The sequence below is a fragment of the Pteropus medius genome, unplaced genomic scaffold (genome assembly GCF_902729225.1).
Source record: "Pteropus medius unplaced genomic scaffold, Ma_sr-lr_union100, whole genome shotgun sequence".
NCBI classification, from domain to species: domain Eukaryota; kingdom Metazoa; phylum Chordata; class Mammalia; order Chiroptera; family Pteropodidae; genus Pteropus; species Pteropus medius.
In genome coordinates, this window is record NW_024354875.1 from 10,605,305 (window position 1) to 10,625,407 (window position 20,103).

The 20,103-nt window shown below is 34.7% G+C and overlaps 1 protein-coding gene across 1 annotated transcript in view; it reads left to right on the top strand.

The window, feature by feature from the left end:
- Nucleotides 1–20,103, top strand: part of ARHGAP15 (Rho GTPase activating protein 15) — a 588,346-nt gene that overhangs the window by 397,639 nt on the left and 170,604 nt on the right. The window contains exon 11 of the mRNA XM_039855498.1: nucleotides 3,455–3,532. Within this exon, the coding sequence (XP_039711432.1) occupies nucleotides 3,455–3,532 (78 nt within the window). The remainder of the gene's footprint in view (nucleotides 1–3,454; nucleotides 3,533–20,103) is intronic.

Sequence of the window (20,103 nt, forward strand, 5' to 3'; positions counted from 1 at the left end):
TTTGGAAATTGTGTCACGTTAGAGTCAAATTGCATCCAATATGTTTTGCTTTACTCCCTCTTACTTTTCTGGTTTTTATCTTAAGCCGCAAAGCAGTTTCTCTGCTGTGACTTAGTTCTACAACCACAGTGGTGGCACTGGTCTGGCTTACCCTCCCTGTCACCATTCCCTCCTTTTATCCCAAAAGAAAATTGGGTTATTAATTTAGGATGAGGCTGCTTTGTTTAAACAGTATACTGCTTCTCAATTGCTCATACTTAATATATTTAACCCATACTGCTCTTTCAAATGTTTTTGATTACGGAACTTAAAAAAAAAAAAAAAACTACTGAAATTTATGAAAAACCAAGGAGGCACTTCTTATGTTGTAACTTTAAATTTCTGTAATAAGAAAAGAAAGTTTTTGGATATACAGGAATTTTGGCAATTAAAATTCAGTTTATAACTCTAGACAACATTCGCATTTCAATAACATATAAAAAAAATAAGAAAAGGAAGAGTCTAACTTCAAAATAGAAATGCACCTGATTTCATACCTCATATGTAGAGATATGCATATTAAAATGAGGTTTAAACAAGGTGCTTTTACAATTAAAATATGTTGGAATTGAAATAATTTCATTTACTACTGACCTCTAATAAGGGTCCAACTAATTAAGAAGATAAAAAATAATGTAAAAATATTTATATAGTATTTTTTCTCATTTTTATTGTAATAGGTGTTAATTGATATCTCATTTTCAATCTTTATTTTAAATAAGGCTAATTTGACTGATTCTTTAAAAAAATTAAGATTTTTCATTTGAAGGACATAGATCTACATATTTCATTGATGTTTTTATTTTCTAAAATATTTTGTTTCTCAAATTCCTTCAGAGCAACTGATAATTCATGGAAAAAATCAGGACCACTGGCATTTGGATAAACTTTGTATTGGCAAGAGAGAGAACATTATTCACCATTCATGATTCTAGATGGACTTTGACTACTTCCAAATCCAAAACTGTCACGAAAGGCCCCAAACTTGCCATTGTGAGCATTTTTCTGTAGACACAATGGAGCTACTGAAGTGATTTTAGAGAATTCCAAAATATATTCCTTAATGGCTATGAATTCAGAAAAATTAAGCACACTCCTAATGGGGAAAACTTTGAAAAGGACATACTTACTTGAATGCATAAGTTTTAATATTATTTAAATCTATCATGTTATTTGTTTTTATATTTAAAACTAAGTACCAAATATTATCTAATGCCAAAGCAAGAAAGAAATGGTTAATAGATCATAAAGTTCTGGGTATACTAGCATAAATTAAAGACCAACATGGTCTAATACCAAAACTAGGAATCAAATATTAGAACAAATTTGATTAGGATGATTGTCACATTTAAGTTGTCAAATGTACATTGTATTTAAAAGCAAGCAAATTGGAGCATCTTTTGATTAATAGAGCTGTTTAGTGCATCAAGAAGAAAGAATGTATTTGGCTTTTTATTAACATGTCTTAGACACTTTCACTACACACTAATAGATATCCAACCTCATTTCAATTCCTCATATATTTAAGTTGTAAAGAAGGAACAGAGAGCTGGTAATTTGTTATTAGATTATTTTAGAACTACAAAACTCACCAATTAATACATTTGCTAATAGCTACTTCATTTTATTGATGTTATCTCAGGTTACTCTGTAGTTTATTACATGGAAAAGTAAAAACCAGTGAGAATGAATATGTGAGGCACAAGAACTTTTAGGACAAAAATACTCAGGATGGTACTATAATGATGGATACATCATTACGTATTTGTTCAAAGCCATAGAATGTACAACAAGGCTGAGTCATAATGTAAACATTGGACTTTGGGTGATTATGATGTATCAATGTAGTTTCAGCAGTTGTAATAAATGTACTACTCTGGTGGAGGATGTTGATAATGGGAGAAGCTATGCATATGTGGGGTCAGGAGGTATGTGGGAAATCTCTGTACCTTCCCATCAATTTGGCAATAAATCTAAAACTGCCCTAAAAAAATAAAGTCTTAAACAATTAAAGGTTGTTTTGAATTATGCTATTTATACCAGTGTTTCAGGTTATGTTATTCTACCCTAACCTACTGATGACATGTTTTTTCACAATGACAGAAATGTTCCTATTAAAGTATGTGAAAACAGAGATGATGTAGCAATAAAGAAGCCCATTTCACGTTGGTAAAGAGCTTTACAAAGCTTTTATAATGTTACACTATAAAATTAATTTCTATTCAATTTATTTAATGATCATGAATTTAATGTTTAACCATGCTACTATACCACTTTTGAGAAACTGCTAAGAGAGTGATCTCTACATTGGTTGGTAATCTCACCCAGGCCTCTCTGAGGGCGTAGACACATACACTCCTGACATTAAAACTGTGTTATCAACTTTTTTTAGAGACAATGATAATGTTTTGATAAGTGTTTCTCTTTTACTTTCCCTGTCTCTTTGTCTTTTTGATAACTTGTTCTCAGAAATAACTAGATGATATAAATAGATGTGTGGAAAACAAATGGTTGGTTATCCAAAGCCAATGTTATCATAAATTATTTAAAATTATAGATGACCAGTTATAAAATAAGCTGAAACTAATTTCACCCTTTTGTCAAGAATTTCTTTTTATTTTTTCCTTCCATAATGGAGCACCCAATTACCTCTAATACACTAGAGATTATCAAAATACTTACACATTCAGAATAGAATTTTCATTCTATAGTTTGAAATAATTGTACCAATAAGATGTTATGCCGTAGTGATACTGGAAAAAGAATGGAAAGAAGTGGAATAGAATAGACTAGACTAGACTAGACTAGACTAGACTAGACTAGAACAGAACAGAACAGAACAGAACAGAACAAAACAAGAAGTAATAATGGAAGGGAGAGAAGAGACTGAGTGACAGAAGCAGGAAGAGAAGGAGAGGCAAGAAGAGAGACAAGAAGGAATGAAGGAAGGAAGGAAAGAAGGGAGGGAAGAAGAAAGGAAGGAAGGAAGGAAAGGAAGGAGGAGAGAAGAAAGCAAGACTTCACAAACGTCTTGGATTATTCTATCTTGCCAAAAAAGGGACAATGATACATGTATACATGAAGGTTCTTCTTCCCTGTCACGTGCCCCCTCAGTTTAATTCCTGTCTTTTTCTTTGGAATGAATCTTAATTATACTGTGAAATCCCATGCTACCTACTGCTCTTTTATGGTTCAACTAGACTCAGATTTGTTGATCGCTGTTACTAAAATTCATGATTAGTCTACTAGGATTAAAATATGGAAGACCACTTGATTTAGGACATAGAAATGTGTTTTTTCTGTGAGAAAGATATTTGATGATGATTTATTACTGTCTTTCTTCACATATTTATTAATTTTTTTCTCCATCTCAGTTTTATATCAACAAATATAAAACATGCTCTTTTATTTTCAGGTCTAGATGTTGATGGAATATATCGAGTTAGTGGCAACTTGGCAACAATACAGAAACTACGATTTATTGTCAACCAAGGTAAGTGATTTCCTCACTTCAGATTTTTTTTTAGTAGTTTTATCTCTAGCACTATTTCAGATTTTGTGTTGTATGCATAGTGAATATATAATGATAAAATCTTTGAAGAGAAAACTGAAGTAAACAATTATCACCAGAGAAATAAAAATAAAATTATGTTTACATAAAAAAATAGAGAGGGAGACTAACTAATAGTTCATGTGAAATGAAGAGTGAGCGGAATATGATAAACTAAAAATGGAGACGAGAATAATTAAAGAGCAAAAGAAAGAAAAATAGCCTAACTTTTAAAAGTGTTACTGGCATACAATAGACACTTAATAAATGTTGATAAATGAATGAATGAATGAATGAATGAGTGATGGAAAATTAAAGAGTCAAAATTATAGACATTAGAAAAATATATACTCAATAATTGAGAGCTAAAAATTAGGAAATGCATATATCATTAAAGAATTACAAATTAAAACAATAACGTGATACCACTACACAGCTATTAGAATGTCTAAAATCTGAAACACTGACAACATCAAATGCTGACAAGGATATGAAGCAACAGAAACTCTCATTCACTGGTGAAAATACAAAATGGTACAGCCACTTTAGAAGATAGTTTGGCAGTGTCTTATGAAAATAAACATTTTATTATGGCTGTATGTAGTATGGAAATTCTTACCATATTACACAAAAATTATACTCCTCGATATTTACCCAAACAAGTTCAAAACTTATGTCCACACAAAAACCTGCACACAAATTTTTGTAGCAGCTTTATTTATAATTGGCAAAACTTGAAAGCAATCAAGATGTCCTTCAATAGGTGAATAGATAAACCATGGTACATTCATATAATGGAATATTAGTCAGTGACAAAAAGAAATGAGCTATCAAAATATAAAATGACTTAGACAATTATTAAATATGTATTGCTATGTGAAAGAAATCAGTCTGAAAATGCTACATACTATGTTATTCCAACTGTATGACAATCTGGAAAAGGTAAAGTTTGCAGACAGTTAAAGTTCAGTGGCAGCAGAGGATTTGAGGAGAAGCGGAGATGAATAGGTGAGCGTGGGATTTTTAGAGCTACGAAACTATTCTGTTTTGATATTGTAATGGTGGATACATGACATTATATGTTTCTCGAAATCTATATAGAGCACAACATAAAGAATGAAACTTAATGTGTACTATAGACTTCAGTTAATAATAAAGTATTGATATTGGCTCATCAATTACAACAAATGTACCACACTAATGCAAGATGTGAATAATAAGGGAAACTGGGCTGGGCGATGGCAATCAGTAACGGGAAGAATACAAGGGGTATATGGAAACTCTATATTGTTCCATTCAATTTTAATATAAGCATAAAGCTTCTCTTTAAAAAACAATGAATTTTTAAAAAATGAAAAAGTGGAAAATATTAAAAACAAGGAGACTAAATCATCACAATGTGGTGTTATAGATAGTTAATAGGTTTAAAATTAGACACGTGGTAGAACCCACTCTCTCTACTTGTGTCCTTGGCATTTTACTTCTCTGTGTTCTGGTTCTAATCAGCAAATACAGGAAAAGTTTGGGGGATACCTTGGAAACAGTTGTGAGAATTACCTTAGTAACATAACAAACTCATGATAGAGTTGTTCGATACATGTAAGTTTTCTTTTCACTTAAAAACAGTCAATTATGTCTCTGGCTTTGGGAGAATTTACACAAAGACTTCATACTCTGGCTTTCCACCTAACTTCTAGCTAGCTTCAGATTCTCTGAATTTCCTTCACAATACATTTCTAACTATACTCCCATATTTACATACTGTTGTATTACTTAACGTTTTTGCATACTCTCTTGCCTCTACTTTCAATATCCTCCTATCTTTTCCTTACCACCCCACTTCCTGGCTGGTAGATTTCTCCTTAGTCTTCAAGGCTCAGGTTATGAACAATTTCCTCCTAGGTTCCCATTTCATTGGATAGTCGAACTTACAGTAATAGATATATATCTAACTTGGAAAATTCCATTTATTACAAGGCTCAGAGATATAATGCCGTCTTTTGGAGAGAATATTATCACATGTATTCAGAGATTACATTTCAGAAACATTAAAATTTGAAAGTCTTAGAATAAAATAATAAGATACTGGTTGAAATATCTGCCTCTTCCATAAATCTCTATACACCTAAAATGGTAGAACCTGAATCATCCTTGTATCTTCCTCCATTAACCAGTAGTAGCCCTGGGTCTCCATAGAAGGAAATTCACAGTTAATATTTGTTGAATAATGTGTATGTGTATATATACGTGTGTGTGTGTGTACGTGTGTGAGTGTATGTTTTGCAGATAGAAGAAGTATTATTACTGAGAAGCATTAAACTTCCAGCAGTTCAACTCAGGTTGAACCACCCTTTTAAGTGTTTACTGCAGTACTTTTGATCAGTGGCCACATGACTTTTATTTCTGAGAATCTCTGTAACTGAAAATCTCCACAGCTTTGCTTGCTCTCACTAATGTGAACCTTTGCCTTTCACAATTACTCTCCTTCCTGGGCAAAAAACAGAACTAAACTTTACCTCATTTACTCATATTGGCTGCATTAGACTGACTCAGAGCGCCCCTTCTGTGGGTAAAAATTAAATAAAATAGTCCCGGCCTCATTTTCATTCCTGTTTATAACCAGCTAAAATCACTCTTGTAATATATTTCATACTGAAACCATATCCTGATTGGAATTCTAGACAGCTGGGCAACACATTTCTTCTACAAAGAAAAATCTCAAAACAGAAGCCATGGTAGAAACAAACACTAGTTGCATTTCCTGCCTTAAAAAAAAAATTATGCTCAGCAGTTTGAAAAGGCAAAAAAATATATATCTCTACAATGAAAATATGAAATCTGTCCATCTCATCATTCGCAATCCAAACTTCGGCGTCCTTGGAGGCTGTGAAATTGCTCATGTATCCGTGAGAGTTGACAACACAGAGCTGGACAGAGGCCTGAGTTGGTATCTGGTAGCGCAGAATTGTCAGTAAACTGTCTTCCTGGTTTATAGCATTGTCAGAATGCAACACACTCAACACAAATTATGCTACATTAAGACCTTTGATAGCAGTGGTTTTATCCAAGTTGTGTTGTGGAGGTTTTTTTTTTTTTTAATTAGATGATAAAAGAAATACATATACCAGCCTCTCTCAAATTTTGTTAATCAAATCATCTTTTGAATGAAATTTCTGGAGTGGACCCATAACCTTGGTGTGAACACCAGACCTTCCCTCCATCTATACCCTGGTCTCTGACAGCAGAGCAGGCTTAGAAGAGAATCAGTGCTGGATACAAAGAGGCCGAATGTGTACTTTGTGATGTACATCCCTTGGGGTGTATATCTATGTGTGTGTGCACGCACACACAATTAAAAAAAATGGCAATGTGGTGATAATTCTGTGAAAAGTGTAAAGCGATATGTGAATGCAGTGAATTCTTTTTTGTTTTCAAAGGTGGGACATAAATGATTTGGGTATACCCTTTTTGTCTTAACACCTTTTGTCTCCTTCATGTTCACATTCCACAAGGTTTCCTTTTTAGAAGACTCTAAATATACATGTTTAAAATGAACAAGCCCTACCCACCATTAAGCTAAACAAATGAAAACTGATTTGGGGGATTTTCAAGAACAGTTCAGTTGCAATTTATGTATTCACTAACTTTCTTGAATGCTATAATCATCAGCAATTCTAAATACACCAGTTGAATGATTCAATTTGTTTTGGTTTTCTATTTGACTCACTAAATCAGTAGGAATTGGATACCCTTATTATACTTCCAGATCAGATGGCATACAAGTTAAATTCAAAGTGATCACTTTTGAAAAGCTTTTCTTAATTATAACTAGTAATGGTGGTGACAATAATAATATTTATTATAAAAATAGCTAACACTTTTATAGTTTATTATGAGGCAGGCACTATACTAAGTGCTTTACTTACATAATTTAATTCTTTCTACTATCCCATAGAATAGGTACTATTATTGTTCTCATTATAAAGACTAGGAAACTGAAACTCAGAGATATTAAAACATGTCCTAAGGTCATACGGCATGTGAAGGAGCTAGATCTCAGCTCTCTCTGATTCGAGCCTATGCTGAAAACCACTGCCATGATTCAGCATAATTGTTGATTACCTATTTACAAAAGTGGAGATTAGTCTTTTCATGTTACATTCACTTGTTAGTGACTTTCTGTTTATACCTGCTTTCTGGTATTGGTAAGTGAAAGGTACTTTCCTAGGAGTTTGTCTAAAACTGTCCAAGAAAGAGAGATACCTGAGAAAACACCAAACATTGTAGTTACAAATAAGACTGGCACTGCCATCCTCTGTAGGGTTTTATATATCTATGTTTGACCAAGAAAGTGCTTTAACACAACATTCCATTGCAGCCTTCAGGAAAGGCATCACAGATTCTTGATTTACGGAGCTGTTGGTGCATTAGCGAGCAATGCTCTGCCCTATCTGTTGTATTTGGTGACAGCTGTCAGTGACATTTTGCTGATGTAACTCTTGCTCTCTATGAGGGCATCCCCCAAAGAAAGCTGGTCCATGACCTTAGATGTCAACCTGTCATCAGCCTGTGACACTGAGTTGATTCTTCAAAATGATCTGTGACCTGATGGTTTTCTTGTGTAAAGGTACTTTTGCAAAGGACAGACTTCAACATGGAGGATGCTGCATAACTGTCTTGAGAACATTTGTCAATGAGTGTTGGAAATCCCACCAGGCTGAATTCCCCCTCCTCCTGACATCAACACTCTGGTTTGAGCGGCACATTGAGGCTTATTGCCTCAACTCTAAATTCAATTCAGACTCTCTGTGGTATTACTTAGACATTCTCTTTCATCCTTTAAAAAAGGGGATGAGAAAGACCAGCATCCTTTTTGGAAAAAATCAACTATGAAGTTTCTCAAGCCCATGAGCCAATGGGAGGATGAACTATAACCCATCACAGGAATAACTGACTGGGAATTTTCCAAACTGGTGGTTCTTAGTACACAGTAACAAATATTCCCTCTAACCATTTATCTAAACCAGAAGAAATTGCTTCTTAGTGGGGTTTTAGACATGTATTCCATATGTAGAAAAAAATTAAGGGAAGATTCTGGAAACACCCTCCTTCACTTTTTCACACCAGGAGGAACGAAATATATAAATGCCATAAATCTACATGGCCAAGAATCTTAATTGGGTGTGTGGGTGTGTGGGTGTGTGTGTGTGTGTGTGTGTGTGGGTGTGTGCGCACACGTGTGCGCATGCACGCATGCATACGATTGTGTGTGTTGTTTGAAATGGAAGAGGTTTTTTTCCCATTAATTTGCAGTCTTGCACTTTGCATATTTTTATTCATCCAAGTCTTATTGGCATAATAATCAACATTAAATATTGGCTTAAAGAGAGTAATTTACTTATTTTGAACATGCTAAGAATAAGCTCCATCGAAAATAAACTATTAGGGAAACAATGTTTTGTTACCAAGTATATCTAAACTACTTTTATATAGATTCATGCCACAAAGCAAAGCATTAACTTTAATAGCTATCCCTGTGCTTTTCATATTATTTGTAGTATCGGAAATTGAATAAATGAGGAAAAAGAAAGAATGTGAACAATTGGCAGTGTCATCATGAAATAAGCAATTGGATGAAATAGAAAAAGATCTGGAAAAGGATTTCAAAACTTTTAGTTCTGTTCGTATAAAATAGCCCTCATATCAAATCCAGTCATTTTCTATTAAGTGTGTTTACAGTGCCCTCTTCTATTAAGTGTGTTTATAATGCCCTCGTATTATTTTTAAAATGCGATATTTCCTTAAGCCTACTTCACTCTCACCATCAAGCACAGCAGCAACAGAACAAACTGTGTTATTTGCTTTTTATCCCATTCCACAGGGCGGTTTTTTGGTTAAGTCGAATCATGGATATTGCACCTTTCTGGCTTTCGTGTGACAAGATTATCTTTTAACAATGATTTATTTTTTCCATTAAAGCTGAAAAGATCACTTGATCATAAAAGGGCCAGACTTTAACATCATTCAGGGCTTTGGAAACTTTCTTAGACCTCATTTTTCAGCTACATTGAGTCAGGGAGTTCAAAGACTACTGAGGGCAAAACTTGTATTGCTTTCTGGCTGCTTAAGGAAATGCATTGTCATTATTAAACAATGTGAACACGGAGGTCAAAATAATCAACTCTTCACATTTATACACATTTATATAACATTTAGTGTTTTACATAATATTCTAATAACAACTTAATGACTACTTCTAGTCTTTAAAGTACACAAATTCTGGTGACTTATTTTAAAATAAAATTATATCATATGTTTATCATACCTTATATTTTATAATTCATTACCTACCAAGCAATAAGGCCTGACCTAATGCTGTGGTGAAACAATTAAAGGCAGAGACCATCTAGTGGGAAAAGAGCACCAGATAAGGATCGATGGAACTGCTTCTTTGTCTTGATTCTGAGTGATTTGTCTGTCTAATAGAAACTATTTTCACCTCTTTGAATCACAGACTCTTCATTTCCAAAATGGTAATAGTAATGAAAATGTGAAAACTTTAAAAACTCCGAATCAGTTCAGTAATGTTTAATATTAACTTTAATTTAGATGACAAGTAGTCAGATGAAATCAGATCAATATTAATTAGTTTACTTAATATAAACATGATATTAAATATTAATAATCAAGTTTAGTTTTTGCATCCACATGACTGAACATTCTTTAATGATATTAAGATTCTTTTTCTAGGAAATAAAACCAAATATAAGAAAGCTTTGGAGACTCTCTGCTATCCAATGATTCATCTCATTACTAGTCAAATTCATAGGACTTCTGGGGTCCTGGACACAAAAAAGAAATTTAGTTTTATGTTATCAATAAGCTTTCGGGAGAGTCCACATTCCAAAAGAATAATCCCATGATCATTGGTGTGGGTGAGTTAGGTCTACTAATTTTTTAGATCCTAATTCAGTTGTGGCTTTTCCATGTAGATTTGATCATTGAGTCCAGAAATTAAATCACTCAGATTTATGCAACTGCCAGTCCCCCAAGGAAACCCTCAAGGATACTTACAAAATTCCATTATCATCATAAATCATTATCGTCACCATTAGAATTAATGAGTGGTTACTAAAAATTTCAGGAAAACACTAAGTTTATTTCTGCTCTATTCCCTATAGCACTGGTTCCCAGCCCTGGTTACATTTCAGAATTGTACAGATTATCTACTGCTGCATAACAATATTACCACCAACTTAGCTACTTATAGCAACACACACATTTTTTTATCTCCCAGTTTTGGTGAGTCAGAGGTCTGGGCGTGGATTAACTGAATCCTCTGTAAGGCTACAATTAAGGTGTTGGCCAATGGTGAGTTCTCATCTGATGGCTCAATTGGGAACAGGTCTGCTTTCAAGCTCACATGATTGTTAGCAGGATTTAGGTCCTTGTGGGTTGTGGGACTTAAGGTCTTAACATTACTGGCTGTTGGCCATAGGCCTTGTGGACCTCTCCATAGGCTCTCCCACAATATAGCAGCTGCCTTCATCAAAGCAGCAAGAGAGAAAGACTAATAGCTAAAGCCAAAGTTATAATCTTATGTAAGATAATCACGAAGGCTATATCTCATCACCTTTGATACATTCCAATGGTTAGAAGTCACAGTTCCTATCCATACCCTAGGAGAGGAGATTAGGCAAAACATAAACCCAAGGAGAGGGAGCTGATTGGAGGTCATTTTAAAGTCTGTCTGCAGCAAGAATCAAGTGGTGGACCTTTTAAAAAACTAGGATTCTGGAGCCCAGTCATAAAAACGCTGATGTAAAAAGTCTGGAGTTGGAACTAGAGGTATGTATTTTAAAAGAAAAACAGCTTAGTTTAGTCAAGCACATAGCCAGGCTGGGGAACCCCTTCACAATATCCAGTAAGTTTTATTCTGGCTATCTAGTGGAGACAAGACCTACAAGCCATAAGACATATGGTATTTATGTTTGAGGAAAACAGAAATAGACCATGAATCTCTTTTTTGTTAACAAGTTTTCTAGAGATGCAAGGTTTTATTTTTGACTATTGCTCAATGTAATAATGTTCACTAACTTTTGTGAACTCTCGACTCATTATTTGGAGTATAACTTAAAAAAAATGCCATGGACATAACATGTACATTATTAGTATGATTAAAATTACTGACATATTTTTCACAACAGCACTTTTCCAGTGCTGTAGATTCTGGAATAAATGAAAAAGAAAGACGTTTTACCTATGGATGTGCTAACAAAACTAAAGAATAAATAATATTTTAAAATGCAACAGAATAATGCTGACGCTACTGATAGTTAGCATTTAATTGAGAACCTACTTCATGACAGGTATGCAAAATTAAAGTTATCTCTAACCCTCATGAAAATTTTCAAGGTAGATAAACTTTATTATCCACATTATTCACACAAGAAAACCATGGCTCAGAAAGATTAAGTAACTGTTCTAAGGCCACAAAATTAATATGCTCTGAAGCTAGACAGTGAACTCATTTAAAATTTACTCTAAAGAATATATTGCTGGTTGCTGGATTCAATTTACCATGGGGGAGAGGGCAGAGAGAAATTTTCTTCCTTTAAGCATCAAAGAATCAAAACCACTTATTCTCCTTATAATACTATACTATAATACTGTAAGACAAGTCTGTGTGACCTTTCATAAAAAAAAAAAACTCATTTTAAAATATCTTTTTTAAAATAAATAACCCCTAACTGCAACTTCATCAATAGTAGGAAGCTTAGTTTATCTTAGTATCCGCAATATAGAAAAGTGTCCAATAATCTGTATGAACTAAGGATTTGTTTCTACAAAATAAAATAAAAGAATGATAAACTTCTATTACAACCAACTCTATATCAAATGGTGTCATTGGTATATTGTGTTAGGTGCCATTTCTGGGTGTCTCAGTAATGAAAACTCAAGTTATATTTTGTATTATATTTTCCTACAATTTAATGCTTGATTTTAGATTAAAGAATAATGCAACAGAAATGAAGAATTGAAAATCCTGCATCCCCATTCTCTGTTTTGATAAGACAAAGCTTAAGGAGGGATGACTTGCTGTTCCTCAACAAAGTATATTATTAGCAATTGGCCAACTCAGGCATGATATTGGGAGGAGAGGTACAACCTGGTTTGCCATTTGGGTTCTCCAAGATGTTGGGAATAACTAGGTAGCAAGAAAAGCAAAACTGAATAAATAGTAATGAAACTTCATTGCTCTCGTTAACCCCATGCGCTGAGTTTTCAAAGTATGCCTGTTTTTTTTTATGCACAGGAAGTCCCTGTTCTTGGTAATTACAGCTTCAGTGACTCAAATATATTTATATAGCACCTCTTTTCCAAAGCACTCCATGTAGTTTAGAAGCACTTTCTAACAAAATTGTGCTATAGGAAAAAAGAAAAAAAAAAGTATTCCCATCACCTGGGAGCTGCTTCTTAAAAAGAGAAGTACCAGGTGCAAGGTCAGGAAAGAATTTTGTCAAGTCTCCATGCACACTCTGAAGATAAGTGTCCAGAGTTTATAAGGATAGAGTCTAAAACAATGCTCAGATGAAAATCTGAATGATTTTGAGTCACATAGACTTCAAAACCCATTTTTTCTTATGCTCTCGTATTCATGGGCCCACTGGAGAAGAAGTGACAGGTATTCCTGTCGGCTCTCCTCTCTGAGAGACCCAGCACATCAGAAACAATATGGAACTGAGAGGTGAGCTTCATAAAATAAAATTTGGCCTTTACATCATTTATTCATCAACATACACCTAAAAAGTTCTTACTATGTGTCAAGCAACATGCAGGATACTGGAAGTACAGCAGCAAATACAGCAAATGACGTTCTCAATAATGTAGAGCCTATATTCCCATGGATAGTCCAGTCCAATAACCAAGAAGACTGGTGACTTATTAAATTTAAATTAGTGAAAAATACTAGGTTCTGCAGGCCCTACATGTTCTTCTTTCCCACCTCTCTGATCTCACCATGTTCCTCTCTCTCATCTCATTATTTTCCAAACACTGTCTTCCTGTATTTCTCAGACACATCAAGTTCATTTCCTTCCCAGGGCTTTGGCTTTTGCTCCTATCTACCTGAAATGTGCTTCCTTCAGACTCTCACAAGATTCACTCTTCTCAACATTCAAATCACATTCAAGGACGTTCTTGACTAAGCATCTAAAACATGCCCCCACCTTACCTATCCCATCACTCTTCATCCCAACACCTTGTTTTTCTTCTTCAGAACACAAACTCTCTGAAACAGCCTTGCTTCTTTATTTGTTGTTTTGGTGCCTGCCCTCCTCTCTATACTATGGTCTCTATATGATCAAAACTTTGTCTGTTTTGGTTACCTAAGTATCCTCTGTTTATTGCACCGGGTACATGATAGCCTTCAAACAAAGATTTGTCAAATAGGAATGAATTCAATAAGTGAATTAATGAGTAACGTTGGACCACTGGTGATAATTAGGCCCTGATCAAAAGGTAACCTTAGGACCAGGAAGAAATTTATAGCCCTAAGAAAGAAAATCTTTAGAATTTGAGAGTCCATTTTCAACAAGTCCAGTGAACCATATACACTTCTCCCCATCCCACACCCACCTCTACCCAACATCACAGTCTGATTGTCTAACATGGACCACACAGGAAAGACTTGGTGAAAGGAGGAAGTGACTGCCAAGCTGGGAGAGCAGAGTCAGCCCTAACAACCTGGCTCATTAGGCCACGAAAGATGACCTAAGCAGTGGATGACTTCCAACAAAGGTGGTACTAAGACCACAGTCAGGACTGTCATCTGCATGTATGAATTTCCAGAGTGTGATTCCTCTCAGCGGCATTGCTTGTTGCCAAGGCCCTGCCAGCCCCATATCACTCTGCCAAAGGACACCTCTGATCTAATTGCAAGTGACTTTCTTGGTCTTGCCATGGCTCAAATAAAGTAATACAAACTACAGAGCATATGAGAAGAATCAAGGAAAGAGAAAAATTAGTTTGAAGACTAAAATAAAGTTTCAGTTTTCCTAAGGAAAATGTTAAGTGGGGATTTAGTCATTCTAGGTACTGGGAGAGCCTAGGGGAATCAGACCGTGGGGTGTGTTAATTTTGTGTCAGGAGATAGATAATAAGCAAATATGCAAGATGTATATGGGTCATGTCAAGAATCAAGATATAGTGGCATGATAGAGAATAACTGATGGAGATGAGAGGGATGGATGGCCCTTAGATTGGAGGAGCTCTTTGAGGAGGAGCCATTTGAGTAGAGACCAGACCTGATAGGAAGGAGAGAGCCATGCAAAGATGTGGGAGGAGAGCAGAGCAGGCAGAAGGAAACTGACTCTGAAGAACAAGTGCTTGTATGAGATTAAGACATAGAGGTCAGAGGTGAGCAAAGCCAGCCCAGCAAGGCTCTTGCAAATCAAGGTAAGAAGTTTTGTCTTTCATTCTAAGTCACTATGTTGGAAAGGGATAGAAATCAGGATATAATCTGATATTATTTTTAATCTTCTGGCTATTATGAAAAGAATAAATTATAGAGGGTAAGACTAGAAATAGGAGAATAGTTAGGAAGTTGTTATAGTAGTTCAATTGAGATATAATAATAATGATTGATTTATATGAGGTAATCTCCATATTCTAATTTGTCTCATTTTTCATATGCACTTTTAGCCATTCCTTTTAGGCAACAAAGTGTAATCAGAGCAGTGACCCAAGAGTCAGAAAACCTGAGTCTATTTCCATATCGTCTCATATCAACGCTAGCTGTGTTGTCTTGCCCAAGTCATTTAACCTTCCTAGGATGATTTTCTTACCTCTAAAGCAAGACTATCTGTTCTCTTGAGATGGGTTGATGGCATGTGAAAATGGTACAATATATAGAAATGGAAGTTATATAGAAATGTGTTTCTCACAACCGTCCTAATGAAGATATCTATTGTAATATACTGAGGTATATGGCTTTTTACAGTAAAGAATATTTGATAAAGGGCTCATCTCATGTCCTCCTTGGATTATTTAAACATAAAGAATTTTCCCTGGACCACCCCAAAACACAGGAATTACTGCTCCTTTAAAATCCTGTACTTGGCAGTTTTGACTACTTAGTACACAATAATCTCACATTGTATATATTGTCATATATTATTAGCAAAAATTATGTGCATATCTTATCTCTTTAACACACTGAACACTTAAGAGCAAAGCTCATATCTTTTAAGTTTGTCTACACTTCAAACAATATCTTGCACTTGATAAAATCTCTATACATTTTAATTACTTGCTGATTAGATCCAAGGTTGGGCCATTTCCTTTAAAAAGAAGGTGGGACATTTTGCACATGCTAGAAATCAGTCTCAGATGATGTCACTGTATATTGCTGAACTCTGTTCCAGAAACAATGGCAAGAAATGCATAAAATGTTAAGACTAGGTACTGCTGATTTTTATTGTCTGCTTTTTTTTCCCAAACTATTTCCTAATTTCCTACAATGAACACATATTTCTTTTGAAATAAGAAAAAAGATATGTCTTGTTTTAAAGAATTATGTAAATCCTCTTTAAGAGAGTGGAGTTTACTCCTTAGAACATGTCAAGAGAATGTCAGTACTTGAGTTTTCTAAAGCACTATTAAATGATGTCTCACTAGATCTTTATAAGAAAGCTATCTACTTCATAGATGAACAAAAGTCCCTATGAGGTTAAATGAATTGCTAAAAGTTGTGTTTGTTCATTTAGCTGATGTTTCCAAAAGGCACTATGTGTCTTGTGATAATCCAGGGACGTACTGGATTTAAAGCCCAGCTATGGTCTCCTAATGCCTAGCCTCCATCCTGGAGTCTCTCAGGGCAAGCAGGGTGTCCAATAGTCTACTTAAGATAATATCTGTGAGATTCTAAAAGGCCCATTGGAATGATTTCACTTAAATATCGGTCTTCTTGCTGTTTCACCATCTCTTCAGTTTTTCCATTTCTTCAGATTATCTTTTTGTGGCATCCTCACCCTCTGCTACATTTTTCTTAGTGAGTGCCCTAGTCTCCCTTATTGTTAATCTATCCCTTTCAGGTTCCGAGAACCATAAGGGTTCACTCACCTTTCCCTACTCAGGATATTGGAATTCAATGTCCCATTAGCCACAGGGGAAAGAGTATATATGAGTATTATCATTTGATTGGTCCCAATATAAAGAATAGCATTTCTCTCTTTCCAAGCAAGAAATGCACTATCACTGGTTTTGCTGACTGATAAACTCTGCTCCTGAAGACAAAGCTCATGATTCTTAGAATAAATCACAACAAGAATTAACTTTTTTTCCACTGTGTTCCCATTGCATTTTTTATCAGCAGTACCACACTGATTTTAGTTGCATCTCTTTTCCTTTCCTGACTGTTAGATGCTGGAGGATGAGATGTACTTTACAGTCACCTCTGGATTCCCCATTATATGCCAATCACCTTATGGGCCCTCAATATCATTGGGCCTGGCAGAATCTCTTACTTCTGCTTGTCAAATATTCAGCTAGGAGAAATACATGCCTTGACATCAACATTTCTACCCCAGAGATCTACCTGACTTGAAACTGGGCTCAAACATCAATTAAAGCATAGAGGGGTTGTATATTTAGAGGCTTCAGGTCACCCTGCCCTCACTCCTGACAGCTCCAAGTTGTTGAATCTTAATGAACCCGCTTTCTCTATATTCATACCTAAAGCACCCATCTTCTTCATTCCCTCTCTACTTCTCTCTGTTTCCCTTACCAAATGCTGAACTGTATCATTCCCGTCTCTCAAAAGTCTGATCAGACTTTCCAAGGTGACAGTCTATTAATCTGAGTTTACTAGTTCAAGCTCTCTGCTGTTCCCAGGAAGCATAAAGTAATGGGCTTCTCTGATAATCAGGCCAAGAGTGAGGATATCAAGTTTCCACATAGGGCATTTTCAATAAGTAATGTTGACTGATCTCAAATCACATCACTTAGACAATGGTAAGCTAGCCTTGCCTGAAATTTTCTTTTTTATGACTCAAGAAAACGTTATATCTCCACGTATTACCCTTACTTCTGAATTAATATAGTCTTCCTGAATCCTAAAGTTAAGTGTAGTTTCTGAGATCACCACCTTCACTACTAATCTAGTTTCCTAGGAATTCCTCCTAATTAAAAATTTTATAAAGACACAAAATACAACTAAAACACAAGACGCTTTAAAAGTACTTTAAAAAGTGAAATATACTAGCTAAATAAATTCAAATCTCCAAATTATAAAAATAAGAATTCAAAAATAAAAAGAACATTTTTAGATATTTTTATCTGCTTCCTAAGTTATACCACCTTGTATGTTTGTAAAAGAAATAATATTCAGGTATTTTTTTCATTTTGCTAGCATAAGGAAATGTTAAGTACAATGCAGCTTTATGACTCAAAGTCAGTAACTGATATTAATGAACTTTTAAAATGCTAATTTTAATGCTTACCCTAACAGAAAGATGCCTTAAAGCAAAACCTCTCATTTCTTATCTGCTAAAAGCAATGTGTTTGCATTCCTTACAAAATAAAATGGGGTCGAAATAGAGTTTTTGTATGGTTTAAAGTTTCAAGGACTTCTCTGTTCACAGTTATTCTTCTAAAGAAAAGAAATTTATAAAATCTCATCTTTTAATGGTCCCTCTGCTTGAAAATGGAAATACCCCAAATATGTTCCACTGCAGGAAAATCAAAAATAACATGAAAACTACAAATATGTTAGCCATTTGAGAATATTTATTAACTACATAATTTAATAATAAAGAAAATGCCTACTTGATTAATTGTTACAGAGTAAAAATTACAATAAAACTGTCTTGATCAGTGCTTTGCAGAAGCGCCATTACTGTCTGTGCAGTTGTTTAACAAGGATTTAATTGGAAAGATAAGTGAATGCACATTTAAAAGTATTGTTAATTTGCTTTATAATCACCCCATCCTTCACAGTATTGACAGCACAAGGCACAAACCCCTTTCTGTTTTACAAGTATTATTTTCCATATGTGCACAATAAATTCTGAAGCAGTAATTGGAAATTTTATGGGTTTCAACATACCTAGTATAGTGGGTTTAGAGGTGCACTCTTCCTTTATAAGAGGTAACCCAGTTCTAGTTGCTGGAAAGGAGTAACAAATCTGATTTATACATTTCCCTCCATTTACTATATCATAATCATGTTTTGTCCACTTCTAGAAAGTTTTATCTTTTATATTTTACTTCTAATAAAATGAAGATTGAGAGGAGAAAAAAAGTCTGCATTATTTTCAATCTGTGACAATGTTGATTTCTTTAAAATATGCATAAACAGTGGAGGTTCTAACCAAAGATGATTTCTAGGCTGTACTAAAACACCTTTTTCTGAGAGTAGTTGTCCCTGAACCTATTAAGGAAGACAAGAAAGGGGGCAAAGAATATCCCCTATGCACAATCTCTACTTCTATAGCCGAGAACACCAACACTCCCCTCACACTCACACACCCCTTAGAATTTGGAATCATCTGGACAAAAAGCCAATCAGTGTGGTTTTCAAAGCAATGAGGATGTAATGCCTTGGATTTCTAAGAAGTGGGAACCTTGCTGACCAAGTTTCAATCACCTAAGGCCCAGAGACTTCCTTAATTCTTGAGAGTCTAAAGCTGCTTTAGAAGCAGGTCATTTGCTTAGTCCAGTGGGGATAGAAAGTTGGAGTATGTTATTTCTTTACTGATTCTAAAGGAGCCACAATCCCCAAATTTTATATCAAAAAAGAAAAAGAAAATATGAAAAATATGGGCCTCATCTTGTAAGTAGTGAACTATAATTGAACCTACTTCAAAGGCAAGATTGTTCCAACTGTCTGTCGTTTCTCTTTAGATAAAGGCTCCCACCCAATTGTGATGAAAGGGGAGTGTCCCCAGAGTGTCTTATGTCAGTAACTCTAAAACCATGAAAAGATATGGAGAACATGTTTAATGTCCCCCTCTGCCATGCCCCCATCCTACTGGAATTGATAGAAACTTTGGTTAACCATAGAAACACAACTATGGTTAACCATAGATGTGTTTCTATAGACAGCAAGATATTTAGCTATAGGATGACAGTAGCTTAGAAAATCTTTTGAGACAAATTTTCTTAGAATCCTTTTCACTATAAACCTTTTGCCCACTTGATAAAAGATGTTATTTCATATATTCTTATAGGAAACATTATTTTTTCTCTAGTTTGGCTATGCCTCTAAATCTTTAAACCTCTCAAATTTACATTGGCTTTTTATGCTTACAGAGTAATATGTATGTTTATAGTTATAATTAGATATCTATAGATTTCGATATAAATATATAGAGTTTCACATATCTAGAGATTTGTCTATGCATCCTAATATCTAAACATTAATAACAACTCACCAATCAAAAGACTCTTTTTTTATTCCTTCCTACGCACACACACACAAAAGAAATAAAAATAATCTTTAAAGCGGTACATAT